This window comes from Lipophrys pholis (genome assembly GCF_963383615.2).
Source record: "Lipophrys pholis genome assembly, contig: SCAFFOLD_367, whole genome shotgun sequence".
Classification (NCBI taxonomy): Eukaryota; Metazoa; Chordata; class Actinopteri; order Blenniiformes; family Blenniidae; genus Lipophrys; species Lipophrys pholis.
This window is the reverse complement of record NW_028292292.1, coordinates 27,270-41,703: the sequence shown is the minus strand read 5'-3', so window position 1 is coordinate 41,703 and position 14,434 is coordinate 27,270. Positions and strand designations below refer to the sequence as shown.

General features: G+C 45.1%; 1 protein-coding gene across 1 annotated transcript; it reads right to left on the bottom strand.

Annotated features, from left to right (window-relative positions):
* Positions 1-3,704: 3,704 nt before the first annotated feature.
* LOC308128002 (NAD(P) transhydrogenase, mitochondrial-like) lies at positions 3,705-5,878 on the bottom strand. The gene has a single exon (XM_080493676.1). It carries the CDS (start codon positions 5,781-5,783, stop codon positions 3,996-3,998), a length of 1,788 nt encoding a protein of 595 aa, XP_080349802.1. The 5' UTR covers positions 5,784-5,878; the 3' UTR covers positions 3,705-3,995.
* Between the last annotated feature and the right edge of the window lie 8,556 nt (positions 5,879-14,434).

Genomic DNA, 14,434 nt, shown 5'->3' with positions numbered 1-14,434 from the left:
CCAACCCCAACCCCAACCCCAACCCCAACCCCAACCCCAACCCCAACCCCAACCCCAACCCCAACCCCAACCCCAACCCCAACCCCAACCCCAACCCCAACCCCAACCCCAACCCCAACCCCAACCCCAACCCCAACCCCAACCCCAACCAAAAAATCCTACAATTCCCACCTTTGACCAAAAAAAGACAATAATTAAGCCCTCTTATACAATATCAAGTTGAAGGACATCATTGCATTAATATTACGGATGGGAAAAATATTAACATTTGTCAAGCTAAAGTAATTAAATGGACTTGTAGATAGCATAGTTACAAAACCTCCCTTAGGAAAAAATACTATCGGGCAGCAGGCCACAGTCAATCTCTAGGATGTCTTTTAGTAGAAAGGATTCTAAAGCCTCCTATTAGCCCTTTGAAGAAAAGGTTTAGGAATTAAAACCCCATACAATTGAGTTCAACCGGGCGAGGTTCTAATCTTTGAAGGCGGTCACCTCAGAAGAGACGGTCTGCTTTGGAGTGAACATGAACCTGACAAAAATACTATACAAACTTATGTGCAACAGCAATTGCTGGCTAGTTAATACGCTCATCAACATCGTCGTCTCACAGGCAATCAGGATCTATCTGGGCATAGACTTAATACACATCATTTTCTCCAACTCATATACTGCTGACAACTGGTTGCTCTTGATTGTCTTTTTCTCTCGTATTCTCTATTTCCTGACGATTCTGCGAGCAGGACTGGTCAAGTCTCAGCTAGGCTCCCTTGAAATCATCATGAAATCGTACATGAGGAATACCCACCAGTCTGAAGAGGATGAGCTGTTCTTCGAGATCACTAAGGAGGACATCCTCCTATCTATTAAGGCTGCAATCCTGCCTGCACTGTGGTCAGTCATCACTCTGCCGAAGCACAACAGATTGTAAATGCTGCGGATTTATATCATACTGAATTTCATCCAGGAATCACTGGACCTGATATTCTTCCTTCCAGTGTACATGGTCCTGTTCTTATTATACAACGAGGACAAATTCGGAATAAACCTGTTGGTGCCAGGTGGCAGCCTCTACATCGCCATCTTCGAGATGCTGCGGATAGTGACGATCAGCATTATACTGATAATAAAGAGTGTTTGATTTGTTATTGATGGATCAGGTCACCTTTCTGCCAGCAGAAGTGGTGCCATTACAAGTAGTCCTGCCTCATCTACGACCGAATCATAAAGGAGACGGAGGAGTGCATCACAGCTTATTGTGCTAGATTACAGAAAGATGCATTGTCACCATCAACTAAGAAAGAAAGAACCTTGGACAAATCGAGGGCTATTGAGACATGTTGATATGCTTAATGATCTGCTGTACTAAGTAGGAGTTGCTGTAGTTATTCAAATAAAACTTGGGGATTGATTAATTGGAAATGAACCTTTTGCATTCCTCCATATGAGACAAGCATCATCAACTCAGCCAATGCAAACTGATCTTTTAAAGCACTTAGCACCAATATTCATCTAAGAAGTTCCATTTAGGGTCAATGGTCAATCCTATTCCATCTGAACATCAAACTAGTCATGGCCTGTCCTTGTCAAAAGGAATAGTCTTCTGATAGTGGACTGATGTGACAGGGATGAGAATCTTTTTTAAAGCAAGCTGAGTCAAGTGCAGTAGAATGTGGGTGCAAAAAGGATTGCTTCTTTTAGTTGACAGGAAAGCAAATACTACCTGAGTCAGATAATGAAAGTGAATTAGTTTTTCCAACTAATGAAACTATGACAATGATAATAATATTATTGGCTGTTTAGTGTTCTTAAGGCAGAAAAGCTTTACAATCAATGTTACTGAGTGGTTTATACTTAAATATAAATGATAAAAGTGAGCAAGCCTAGTAAAAAGGATGCCTCCTATAAACGGCTTTTCTCCCTCATCAATCTCAAACTCGACTAAAAAGTACTCAATCTCTCCTACTCCCTGTTCCGCAAGTACCTCCTCAAGTACAAATTACAATTAGCTACCCATATCCTCGCCAACAACATCGAGAAAAAGCAGCCTCTCAACCTGTAGGATTTGTTCAAAATGGACATTCCCTTTTCCAGCAGTGAGAACACGTAGATCTCTGCTCAGATCGTGAGCTCCATGAAACTGTCCGCCTGTAAAATACTGGGAATTTAGGAATAAGCAGAACTTGAAAAGGCAAAACCAAAACAAGAAATTGATTTGCTGGAAGGCAATACAGTTAGCAAGTTTACTGAGCTTGAGAATTACTTCAAGTACAAATTGTTCAAGTACCGACTCGAGCGGGATATCATAGCTACTGATCATTCCACCTACTAAAGGTCTGATGACTGGCTGCTCTAGTAGATCTAAACCGGACTGCCATCCACTTCTCATTTCGGCCTATCCAAGCAATTGCTTAGGAAGGCTAAGCGGCCAAACAGAGCAAGAGCCTTGCTGATAAAAGCAGGTGAGTAAAAGGTGGTTGAGAAGGACAACAAGAATGACTTCTTTACTAGACTGCGTAAATCGACGGACAGCTGCAACAGCATAAACAGTAAAATATTTGGTTCGATAAAGAGATTAAGAGAGAGTGATGAGTTTAGGATCAAAGAGGTTGGTGGGGTTGAAGAGGTGTTGGTCAACGAGTTTATCAAGAAGCAGGACTTTAAACGCTGCTTGATTGACGCCTTGATGAACTAACTGTCCGACTATGACAAAGTACTGTCGAGATTACTTCACAAGCAGAAGAGGGCTAACAAAGTTCAATGAAGTGATTATTATTTCAGATAAGGCAAATGCATGAAGGGCTGGCTACTTTCACAGTCCATTGTTCAACCCCATCTAGATCGTAATCGACTACCCTGCCACTCTTCTGACATGCGACAATTAATTCTCCTTTGTGATAGACAAAATGCCTTGGCCAGACGCTTACCCCTATCTCCTTGCAGAATGACAGTTTTTTATCATGGTATTTTAATATGGCAATCGTATCAGCCCCTCTATTGGCAATGTACAGCTATCTCATTATGTCGTTGAAGGTCAATTCTGAGGGATAATTCTATGCTTCTTTGTGGCTGGTGGTAGGGGCTTATTGCATGGCATGGAATGTGAGTCGATTGAGGAGTAGCACTGTTGAAGACAGCTCACAAGTCACTGCTAATTCTGTCTCCCCCAACATCAGACTGTGTCTAGGCCCCCTCCCTACAAACTTCTTCGTTAGGATCTCTTTAATTTCAGGGATGGAAAACCTGATGATTTCATCTGTGCCTAGATCACAGACTATTAGGCTGTTCTCCTATTCGAAAAGAGATGAATGCACGTGGGATGCCTATTGCCTTTCTTTCACAACACTGCAGCCTTCTCTTTTTACCACGGTCAGTAGTTTCCAAGCCTAACTTCCTTCTTCTGAGCTAAAAATTGAGTACGATCCCCCGGTATAGTTACTGACTGCTAGAAAAGTGCCTTTCTGGTTAACTGCTAGATGGCAAGGGTCAGCCCCTTCTGTGCTTAACTCTTGTATTAGTTGATGATCTCTATCGAAGATCTTAAACACTCCTTTTTCATTCTCCTCTACTACAAACAACCTGCTGCTATGAATGGCGAGGTAAGATGGATTACAAGCACAGATCTGCCTACTCTACTTCTGAGGTGGCAGATCGGGAAAGAACTCCAGGGATTTGGAGTATCCTCCTACGTACATCTATTTGATTAGATAATATTCGGGTGATCATGATTGGAAGTGCTCCTGAAGCTTGGTGCGAACTTTCTACATCGTTTACTTAGCGCTGCCTAACAACATGCTCGCGTTTTGCTTATAGAAGAGTGGGTTCTCGATATCAGCGTATCCTGTTGCCATTGATCGCTTGTTAATCACCACTTGCTTAGCGTTCCATACCTCCAACACCGGCATTCCTGCAATAGGACTATTGGGATCTTCCAAGGCCGATGAATTGACAATATCGTTAGCCCCGCATACCAGTACCAAATCAGTCTCAGTGAATTCTTAGTTGATTTCTTCCATTTCAAAGACTACATCGTAGGGAATTCCAGCCTCAGCAAGTAGGACGTTGAGCTGACCAGGCATTCTTCCTGCAACAGGGTGGATGGCAAAACGCATGCGAATTCCCTTTTCGTTCAACAATTTAGATATATCTGCAATGGGCCCTTGAGCCTGGCCCACAGCCATGCCGTAACCTGGCACCACAATGATGTTCTTGGAGTTGACAATATTATCAACAAATGATTCAATTGTGGTCTCTTGATGCTCCTTTATTTCCTTATCCTTCTTGTCTCCCTCTGCCTTTGGAGCGACCCAGGTGCCGAAGATGACGTTTTGGAGGGAACGGTTCATGGCCCTGCACATGATGTAGGACAGGATGGCACCAGAACTGCCGATCAGACTGCCGACGATAGTCAACATCGAATTGGAGAGCATAAAGCCCTCAGCGCAAAGTGCCCAGCCAGAGTATGAATTGAGTACAGTGATGGCGACAGGCATGTCAGCTGCTCCAATGGAGTTGGTGATGTTCCAGCCAAGCAAGAACGAAGTAAAAGCAGCATTGGTGAGCAGGAAAACTCCTAAGGCAGGGCTTGAGCTGATGACCACTATAATAAGGGACAGCAGGTTTATGACTGCCAGGGGGAGGTTGAGATACTGTCTCATCGGCAGATTCCAATTGGCGGTCTTGAAGCCAGCTAGTTTAAGATAGGCTACGATCGAGCCTGTGAATGTCACTCCTCCGATGAATGTGCCGAGGTATGCCGCGATCTTGTGCAGGTTTGTAGGGTTGGCGTCAAGCATGAACGATCCGATTGATGTGGTCACTGCTGCCAAACCTACAAGTGCATGGAAAGCAGCAACTGTCTGAGGGAGCTGGGTTACTGCAACTTTCTTGCCTAGGACTGTCCCAGCAAGTCCACCAATCCCGAGAAGACCTAGCGACTGAATCAGCAAAGGTCCACCAAACTTAAGAGCAGTAAGAGCAGTCAGTATTCCACTGCCAATCCCAATTATTCCCAGAGCATTTCCCATTCTAGCAGTTTTCTGACTAGCAAGTCCTGCAATTCCTCCAATGCAGCACAAGGAACTGGCCAGGTATCCCATCTGGACTACGCCTATAGCTCCCATGAAGTAAGAGGCCAACAATCCCAAGCTTGAAGTTATGGCTGGGATACCGAAAAGGTAGTTGAAGTCAGGAGGGTCAGTTGGTCTCCTGAACATGTCCAACATTCGCTTTGTGACGATGAAGCCTCCGGCAATGTTGACCGAGCTGATTAGCACTGCAATAGCTGCAAGGAGTTGAGCAAAATTGCCTGGTAAGTATCCTCCTCCAAGCAGCAGTAAGCCTCCCACAGAAGTGATCCCCGAGATGGCATTGGTAATGGACATGAGAGGCGTGTGGAGAGCTGGAGTCACACCCCACACCGAAAGATATCCGACAACCACAGATAGTCCGAAAATGGTTGTGATATTGAGGAATGAAGGATCAGGTGAGAGAGTACCAAAACCTAGTATCGCTGCTAAACCAATTGCGATGTTGATACAGCTGCTTAGTCTTTCCTTGTAAGGATCTACGGCTACTTCTTCTTTTTTGGACTTTACGACTGGCTTCTTTTCTGGTTTGGGAACGACCGGCATTTTCTGCCATACGTGGTTTCCTTCATTGGTGATGACAGAATACTTTAGGACATCATCGTTGAGGTCGCAGCTGAAGACCTTCTCCTTATTGACCATCAGTTGCAGATACTTTGTGATATTATTAGAGTAGAGAGCAGATGATTGTCCGGACATACGGGAGGGCAAGTCAGTAAAACCAATAATCTTTACCCCATTCTATACCACGATCTGTTCTTTCTGGGTTAGCTCACAGTTGCCTCCGGTTTCTGCAGCCAGATCAACAACGACTGAACCATATTTCATTGATTTGACCATCTCCTTAGTAATGAGCTTTGGAGCTGGCTTGCCCGGAATGAGGGCAGTGGTAATGACTATGTCGCACTCCTTGCATTGCTTAGCAAATAGCTCCATCTCAGCCTTGATGAACTAGGGTGACATCTCCTTAGCATATCCTCCTGCGCCCTCTCCACTTTCTTCAAATTTAAGCTCAAGGAATTCTGCCCCCAGTGATTTTATTTGCTAGCCTGCTTCCTTCCTTGTGTCGAATCCTCTTACGATGGCACCCATCGACTTAGCAGTTGCAATGGCACTCAGTCCTGCAACTCCTGCCCCGATGACCATGATCTTGGCAGGGGGTAATCTCCCTGCAGCAGTCATTTGCCCGGTGAAAAACCTGCCGAAGTTTTAAGCTGCCAGAATGACTGATTTGTAGCCGGCAATGTTAGCCATGGAACTAAGGGCATCATAGGTTTGTGCCCTAGTGATTCTGGGTACTTGATCCATTGCAAAGGAAAGTAACTTTTTTGCCTTCAGTGATTCCACAAGTGCCTGGTTCTGAGCAGGGTACAAAAAGGATATTAGGCCTGAGCCTTACTTGGTCTTCTTAACTTCTTCTTAACTGGGAGGTCGAACCTTCAACACCATGTCAGCAGAAAGTGCCTTGTCTTCTTCGACAATTTCAGCACCTACATTTTTGTAGGTCTAGTCTGAAAAGTTTGACTCCACTCCAGCTCCAGATTGTACGTATATTTTTCCGAACCCCGCCTTAACTAATTTCTGGACTCCTTCTGGAGTTGTGGCCACCCGGCGCTAATTGGGGTAGGACTACTTAGGGATGCCAACAGAGAGATCCTTGGCTTCTCTGTTGATGATGGAGAATCCCCTGTAGGCAGTCAGCATGGACTTCCGAGCAAGGATACTTCGTAGCATCAACAATGAATATTTGGTATGGAATGTTTATGGAATTTATCTTTTAAATTGAGAGTGCTAAGATCATTTTATTATGTGACGATAAAGGCAAAGCTGCACTTAGTGATCAACCCGCATCGTAAGGTAGATTGGTAAAGCAGTAATTTCAAGGCTTCAATCAAAAGGGAGCTGTTTAGTTTTAGTATTTTACTAGCTCCTCCTAGTTAGTTTCTTCAGTTTAGAATATGACATTACCAATAATTCAATCAACTCGGAAATCAGGCATCAAAGCCTCACCAAGATAACCTTTATATTAAATCATTGGAACATACATGGATCAAAACTGTCCTTTGCCGCATACTAGCTCCATGTAAAGACAGCCGGCTCGAATCGAGAGGAGATAAATCCACCTGTCTCTTCCTATTCTTCATCGAGTTCGCTCACCCTAAACTATCTGGCCTTATAGGATTGACCAAACTGAAAATTGGGAATATGAGCCCTGTCCATGGAGCCTAAGGCATCCTTTGTAGAAGCATTTTGGTGGTGAATGATTGGGTGGTTGGTGTCCTTCATGTACAAGTCAGAAGATGACTGCTTCCAGCCCAGAACGTCTCTCAGCTATGGAATGTTCAAGAGCTATGAGACTTGAATGATAGGAACTTCGCGGGTCATAAGATCCCTAAATTCAGTACGAATCTGGTCGAGTCTTTCTGATGAGGAGATAACTTTTTTGCTTGAGGAAGGCAGGGATCTTAAATTTGGGTTGTCCAGGTAAACATTTTGGTTAAAGGTTGTTGTGCTTGGAGGTGTCATTGTCAGGGTTGAGTATTTTCTCGAACTTCGTCAGTCCAGGCCTGACTCCGTTGACATGAGTGAAAGGCTGTCTTTTAGGATGATTGAACATTCGAATTTGATTAAGGACAAGCTTTTACAGGGATTATCGCACACACAAATAATGCATTTAGTGAATATCTATCAGGTTTCAATGCTCATTGACACATGAGATTGGCCTCCCAAACTCCTTTCACAATCGATTTGTCGGCCCGAATATAACAACCAGCCCCTTCCACACAGTCATCCTTGAAATTGCCTTCAAATCTCTCTTCATTTGTCAACCGTAGAGTTCCAACGCCCCACTTCAGATCATCTTTGAACTATCCCTAGTAAGAAATCCAGAACGAATCGATTATGTGAAAGTTGCGGTAGTCGAACGGATGGTTTAACTTGGAGGGTTGATAGTTGTAAATGATTCCACGACCATTGAACTGGCCATTGGACCATTACCCCTCGTAAGCAGGATTCCCATTCTCATAGTAGAGAGTGCCTGTCCCATGCATCTTGCCTTAATGCCACTGCCCCACATACTTACCCCCATACTCATAGTAAAGCATTCCCTGTCCCTATCTCTGCCCGTTAACCTTCCACCCTTCATACCTACACCCATCGTGTTAATCATACCTCTCTACAACATAGCAAGGGCGCTAAAGATCACAAAAGTCACTGAGCTAGGAATCTCTTGATATTCTGTCGATTGATGAGGCGTTATCATAGTGAGAGTTGTTAGAGATTTAATTATCTGAGTCGGGATAAGACTCTATTCTGCAGTAGAGTTGTTCTTGCTGGGGGGAGGGCGGATCAGGAATGTCCTGCTCTATCATGGAAGGCTATTTGTAGTTAAGTTTGGTAGGAGTGATGTCTCCCAACTGCATGCTCTATTTCCCAACCGAATTGCTTTTCTCCGTTACTTGTACAGTGCTGCTGAACTAAGTAAGCAAATTATGATCCGCTGTGTTACACTGCTCTCTAGTTGGCTGATTGTGAAGAATGTATTAGTATTGCCGGGAGAGATTGAATTTATGTACGGAATAGAAGGTAGAGGATGGAGAGGAACTGTGAGCTATTGGCTGGCTTACAGGTGTTGAGCGTAAGGGAACCAATCTTGGCATGGGATTCTGCAAGCCACTCTGTAAAGGGGATGTCTAGGAGCCTGTACTTTGGAGTGTGTTCGTACGTGAAAAGGGTTTCTACAGTGGGACATCCTGTACGGTTGTAATCTGCAAGGTAGGCTTTAATAGTACTATATTCTGTGGATTTGAGATGGGATTTTGCTGGAGTGTTGTATTGCTCATGGCTGTAGCCTGTGCTGCATTCCTTTTGATTGCTGTGCTCTGCATGACTGCATTGCTCATGGCTGAACTCTGCATGGGTAGACGTGCCGTATTCTACAAGACTACATTCTACCAGCGAGGTTTCTGTAAGACTGGATTGGTTTTAACTGGCTCTATATTATGTGATGTGGCTTTATTCTGCAATATTGTTTTCTGCAATGTTGTATTTGGTAATGCTGTATTCTGCCAGGGCAATGCGGCGTTCGGCTCTGTGGTACTGTGTGTCTTATGCCAGGGAGGTCTCTGCAATGCTGCACTCTGCAATGCTGCACTCTGCATGCTGGCATTCTGCAAGATTATGCTCTGCTGCAGAGTGGATTTCATGTGCGAAGTAGTATTCTGCAAAGGAGGCTTCTCCAAGACGGTGGTGTGCTACAGAGGAGGATTCTGCATAGCAGTTGAGAGTCTTTAGAGAGGAATAATACGATGCGGATGAGCGTGTCCAGGAGGCCTTTATTAAAACGCTTTGGGGAGAAGGTTGGTCGACTGCTCGAGGAGCTTATACTGATGGTGCTATTGATGGTGATCGTTAATCCTATTCTAATAAATTATAGGTGATGCATGCTTTCTCTAAGGAGATGGAGGCTGAGCCTAGTAGTATTTCTTTACTCTGATGTTTTAGGCCTTGTTTGGTGGTTAAACGAATAGCAAATTTATCATTTCTTAACGATTGCTCTCCATCTGCATGTCATCTTAGCTTGACTGTATAGTATGCACTGGCAGGCTGAAGCTATCACGGTAATCACCCTGCGTGACAAGGATGGTGTTCAAATCAGCCAGTCTTGCCCTCCTGACTGGATCTATCTCCAGCATTCTCTGCAAGAGAGTGGCAAACTGCAGTCCGTAGTGACTCTGCTCTTGTTCGATGAAGTGAGCTATTACCGACTTCTGAATGCGACCATTTAAATCATAAACCTTGGTAATGGGCTGGAGTGAACTGATGCGGAGTAGTAGCAGTCCCAGTCTAAAAACATCAGCTTTTTCTATATCGACATTCCTGCTGTCGGTCTCTTCTGGAGAGAGGTAGATCTTACTCCGACAGTTGCTGGTGAGCACTGGGTCTAGGACCTTTAGCTATTTGGATGAGTTGAGCATGATGGTGTCTGGACATAGCCTTAGAACCATGAATTACTTTAAATGGAAGGAGGTGAGGGCTGAAACCAGTCCTTAAACGAATGTGGTCAATTAAGGGCCAGTAAAATATTTGAATTCCTTGGACCTGCTACAGAGCTACTCCTCTAATGTCCATTACGCATCCTCGTACACAACCTGAATTTTACTGCACCTGTTGCACATCGTTTACTCTGAGAAATCCTTGTATTCTAAAAGTCGTAGCACACTTGGGTTATGGAAGCCAAGGAACTCCTGGAATTGGGAGAGATCTTCGGCCAGGGCATACTAGTTGGGGAGGATGATTTCCTTGATGAGGAAGCACTGGCCGAGGATTATATGCCTGACCCTCCTGAGCTGAGCAGGCCCAGGAAGCTACCTGACCAAATCGCAAGATGCAAAGCCAGAGGAAGTGGCACCCATAACGATAATAATAATAAAGATTATTGGCAAGCATAAAAGTTGGCATTCTTGAACTCGTTAACTCAATCGTATATGACCAGTCAGGAGCAAGTTAACTCAATCGTATATGGCCAGTCAGGAGCATTCAGCTTATCAGTCACTTCAAAGGTACTCAAACTGGTTGTGAGGGGAATTTTGGCCTGAGTTGTCATGGTTGAAAGATGTTATGACTGATGAGACCATGGATTCTTCAGTCCTGTTGGATGCTTTGTCCTGGACAGACTCCACCTCACAAATGTCCAGCTGTTTGAGACTGACCTTGCCTTTGACAGGCCGGCTCATGGTAATGCTCTTGAACTGGTTCTCCATCATCCTCTGGTACACCTCATACTCCTCTTCAGTCCATTTCTTGCTGTTGTCGATTTTGAAGGTCTTTTCTAGCTGTCCTTTGTAAAACAACTTGGCAGAGTTGTAGAGGATCTAGTTGGCCATGTCGAACAGATGGGTGGTGTTCTGGATGATGGAAAGGATCGGCTTGGTGTGGACAGTGAGTCGAGTCAGTCGTTTGAACTCCCATCTGATTTACTCCTCCACGCTATAGAAATACTGCCTGAGCAAATCCACGATGGCCTCAGGCTGCTAAACCTTCATTCTGAGATCCCTTAGCATAGACATCTTCATGCTTCCCTAATGAGATGTCTTGGCACCATTCTTCTCCAGCATGTCAGCAGAGAATATTTTCGACAGCTATTTTGGACAGCTCAGTTTGAGCACCTTTCTGGCGCGTGCGAAGGCATTGCTGAAGGAGTTGTGCAGCTGGGAGAGAGAGTGCTACTCCTCCATGACGGCCTGTCTGAGTTTGAAGTGGATCCTTTTGGCCAAACTGCTTTAGAATGAAAGTTGGTTATGGGCAAATTTATCCACGCTGAGGTTGACAACATCAACTGACTTGGAACGAACTTGGTTGAACTTGGGTAGATGGGAATGCTTCTTCATTTATTATTGATTCATGGAACATACTCTTGACTATCAGACTATGTTCAAGTCCTGCTTGAAGTATGAAGTGGCTTGCGAGCTGAGGATCACGCCTTACCAACTTATCCTCCCCACTGACTTCTCCTTCAGAGTGACTCGTAACCTTGACAACTTGCTGGCACTGTACAACCGCTATTCAGACTAAAAGGAATACTTCAGCTTCGAAAGCTACCACAACAACACCAACAAGGCTCTTGAACTCTGTGCCATGAACAGCTACAACTGCAGCTGCCTGTTGTAACAGTTCTGCACTCTGAACGAGTTTAGAGAGCCGCAGTTTAGACTGATCTGGATGGAGATCCTTTTCTGTGTAGGAGGGTTGGTTCTGCTCTACTTGTGCAGCAGGGCGATGTCATGCATTAGCTGTTTGAATGAGTAGAAGTAGTAGGAGTGGTAGCTCTGCGACTGTAAGAATGACCTACAAACCAGCTATATGTTCAGCAAGGGATTCCTGGTCGAAACATCAAGGATGTCAGGCTTTTCACATAAGCTGCTGATATTTCGCATCAAAGATATCTTCACTAACGGCACCCTTCACAAGTAGGTGCTGCTTGAAGATGGCAGGACACTTAAATTGTGCTTGCTTCAGTAGCCGTGTAGTACTTGAGCCTGCATGATTGCAGATAGGCAGCTCTGACAGATACTTTGGCCGAGTGGTTAAGCCGTTGGCCTGCTAAGCCAATTCTCTCTGGAGTGGGTTCCATCCCACAGGTGTCGTTTCTGTATACTTTTGTATTCATTCATTTGAATGGTGGCCCACCAAAGCAAAATAATCACGGGAGTGGTCTTCACTCTCATCCTAGCCATGGTTATGGTGCTGCTGGGCCTGAGCTTCGGCAGAATCTCAGTGTTCTAAATTGGGATAAGCAAGAATCTGGTATTCGGCAGACTGGGCGAAGTCGATACCTAAGGCAACTTCATGGTAGGCATTGATCATAGCATCATCCGACTGCCGAAGACTGTGGTCATTGTGGAGTACGATGGCCTGGATTTCATTTCTGCTGATGGGAATGCACATCGAGTAGATGTACTCTATTTGTTCCGGCTGAACCCAAACACGGTCAAGCAGCTGTTCATTGACTTCGGATCTGATTGGACGGTGTTCTACGAGTCGCTGTGCGCGTCAGAATCGCGTGCTCAGCTATCCCAGTTTTCGGACAGTGAGCTGGCAAACCAAGGGTTTATTTCCGAGCAGATCTATTTCAAATCAGAGTACGTGGAATAATTCATCGGGGTGTTCTTCCCCCAGTACTCGATGCTGTCCCATCCCCAATGACTTCTTTAGCAATAAAATTATGGAGATAAACGCTGCTGACATACCCACTTTCAACATCTCTTTGGTGCAGAGGCCTTTGAGGAATTAGCTTGACACCCTTCAGGCTCGGCTTGAGGGGGTTCATCACTCCCTTGATGATATCCATGGGGAGATGAGGCAGAAGGCCATCCCTGAAGATGTGTCCCGCTGCTTTACCATGATCGCAGCTGACTGCCTGCTTGACTAGACTGTCCAAAGCAAACTCATGCGCCTCACTGCCTCCAAGGACAAGACCAAGTAAAACACTCCTTTGATAAGAAGTGCACAAGAGATGGGTTCGAGGATGATGATGATTGGAGAGGCTATTCGAGTGCTATTCGAGGCGAACGAGCAGTTAGTGAGCAGGATGTCCCATCTCTAAAAGAAGCAAGACGACCTTCCTTACACAATCAGCAAGGATATCAACAGAGTGTAAGAACAGCTGGGCTTGGCCCAAAAGAACCTTCGTGATCTAATAAAAGAAAACCGAAAGGATATCGACGGTGCCTTGGACTAGACCTCATCGAAGTTCATTCAGCTTGAAAAGAACACACTCTGGAAAATAAAGGACTGTGAGGCTAGACTGGACACGCGAGTGAACTAGCAGTTTGTAAAGGACTCGATCCGATAGGCCAGCTAGAGTCTACGAGTGGGTGAGCAGTGGAAAGGGTCAACAGTGGACACAAACGAACTTGATCGGCTGTCAAGACTGACCCGCAAGATGGAGGATCAGTTCAGCGAGCAATCGATCGTCAACAATGGCAGGTTCCGAGTGATTGAGGAGAAGATAAGCAACAAGTTGTTGGAGAAGACTGTGTTTATCAAGACAGTGGCTGACATGAAGAATAAACTGTAGCCGCAGATCGACTAGCTGAAGAGTAAAGGCATGCAGCAAAAGACCTTCATTGATGACAATACTACCATGATCCGAAACCTTGACCACACTGTCCGCTAGAACGAGTAGCAGATCAGGGCCTTGAAGGGAATCATCAAGACACTCAAAATGTCCGAGGAGCTGGAAAGCTTCGTCTCCAAATTCGACATCCACAAGATCTGCGAAATCGATGCTGCACTCGATCGGCTGCGAGACTCGGACAGGACCATGAGCAAGGACCTCTCGGATCTCAAGAAGCTGGTGGAGAAGATAAACGAAATCAGGATGGGAGAGGGCTAGAAGAAAGGAGGGGTGGTGTAAGGCAAGATCAACAGAGAGGAGATTGAGAGGGTGGTCATGTAGGTCAACTACCGCAACAAGAACGCCAAGCAGAATTAAATCACCAGAGAGATCGAGGTCCTCCAGAACACCATCAAGAACCTCGAAAAGGGGTTTGCCAGGGAGTTGAAATCAATCGATTAGAAGAAACTGAGGGCCATGATCAACGCCGTGGATTAGTACTCCAAGAAGGAGATCATGAGCTTGAATGCCAGGCTGCAGAGTTTGGAGCATGGCTTATCCGATACCAAGAAGAGGCTAGTCATGCTCCTCAACCAGGAGAAGAGGGACAACTAGGACTACAGCCTCGTAGCAGTCAAAAAACTGCATCCTGTCGAGACCTGCATAGGCTGCATCAAAAAATGATCTCATTCACCACTTATCATGAACGCTGCCCCTAGATGAAGCTTGTGAT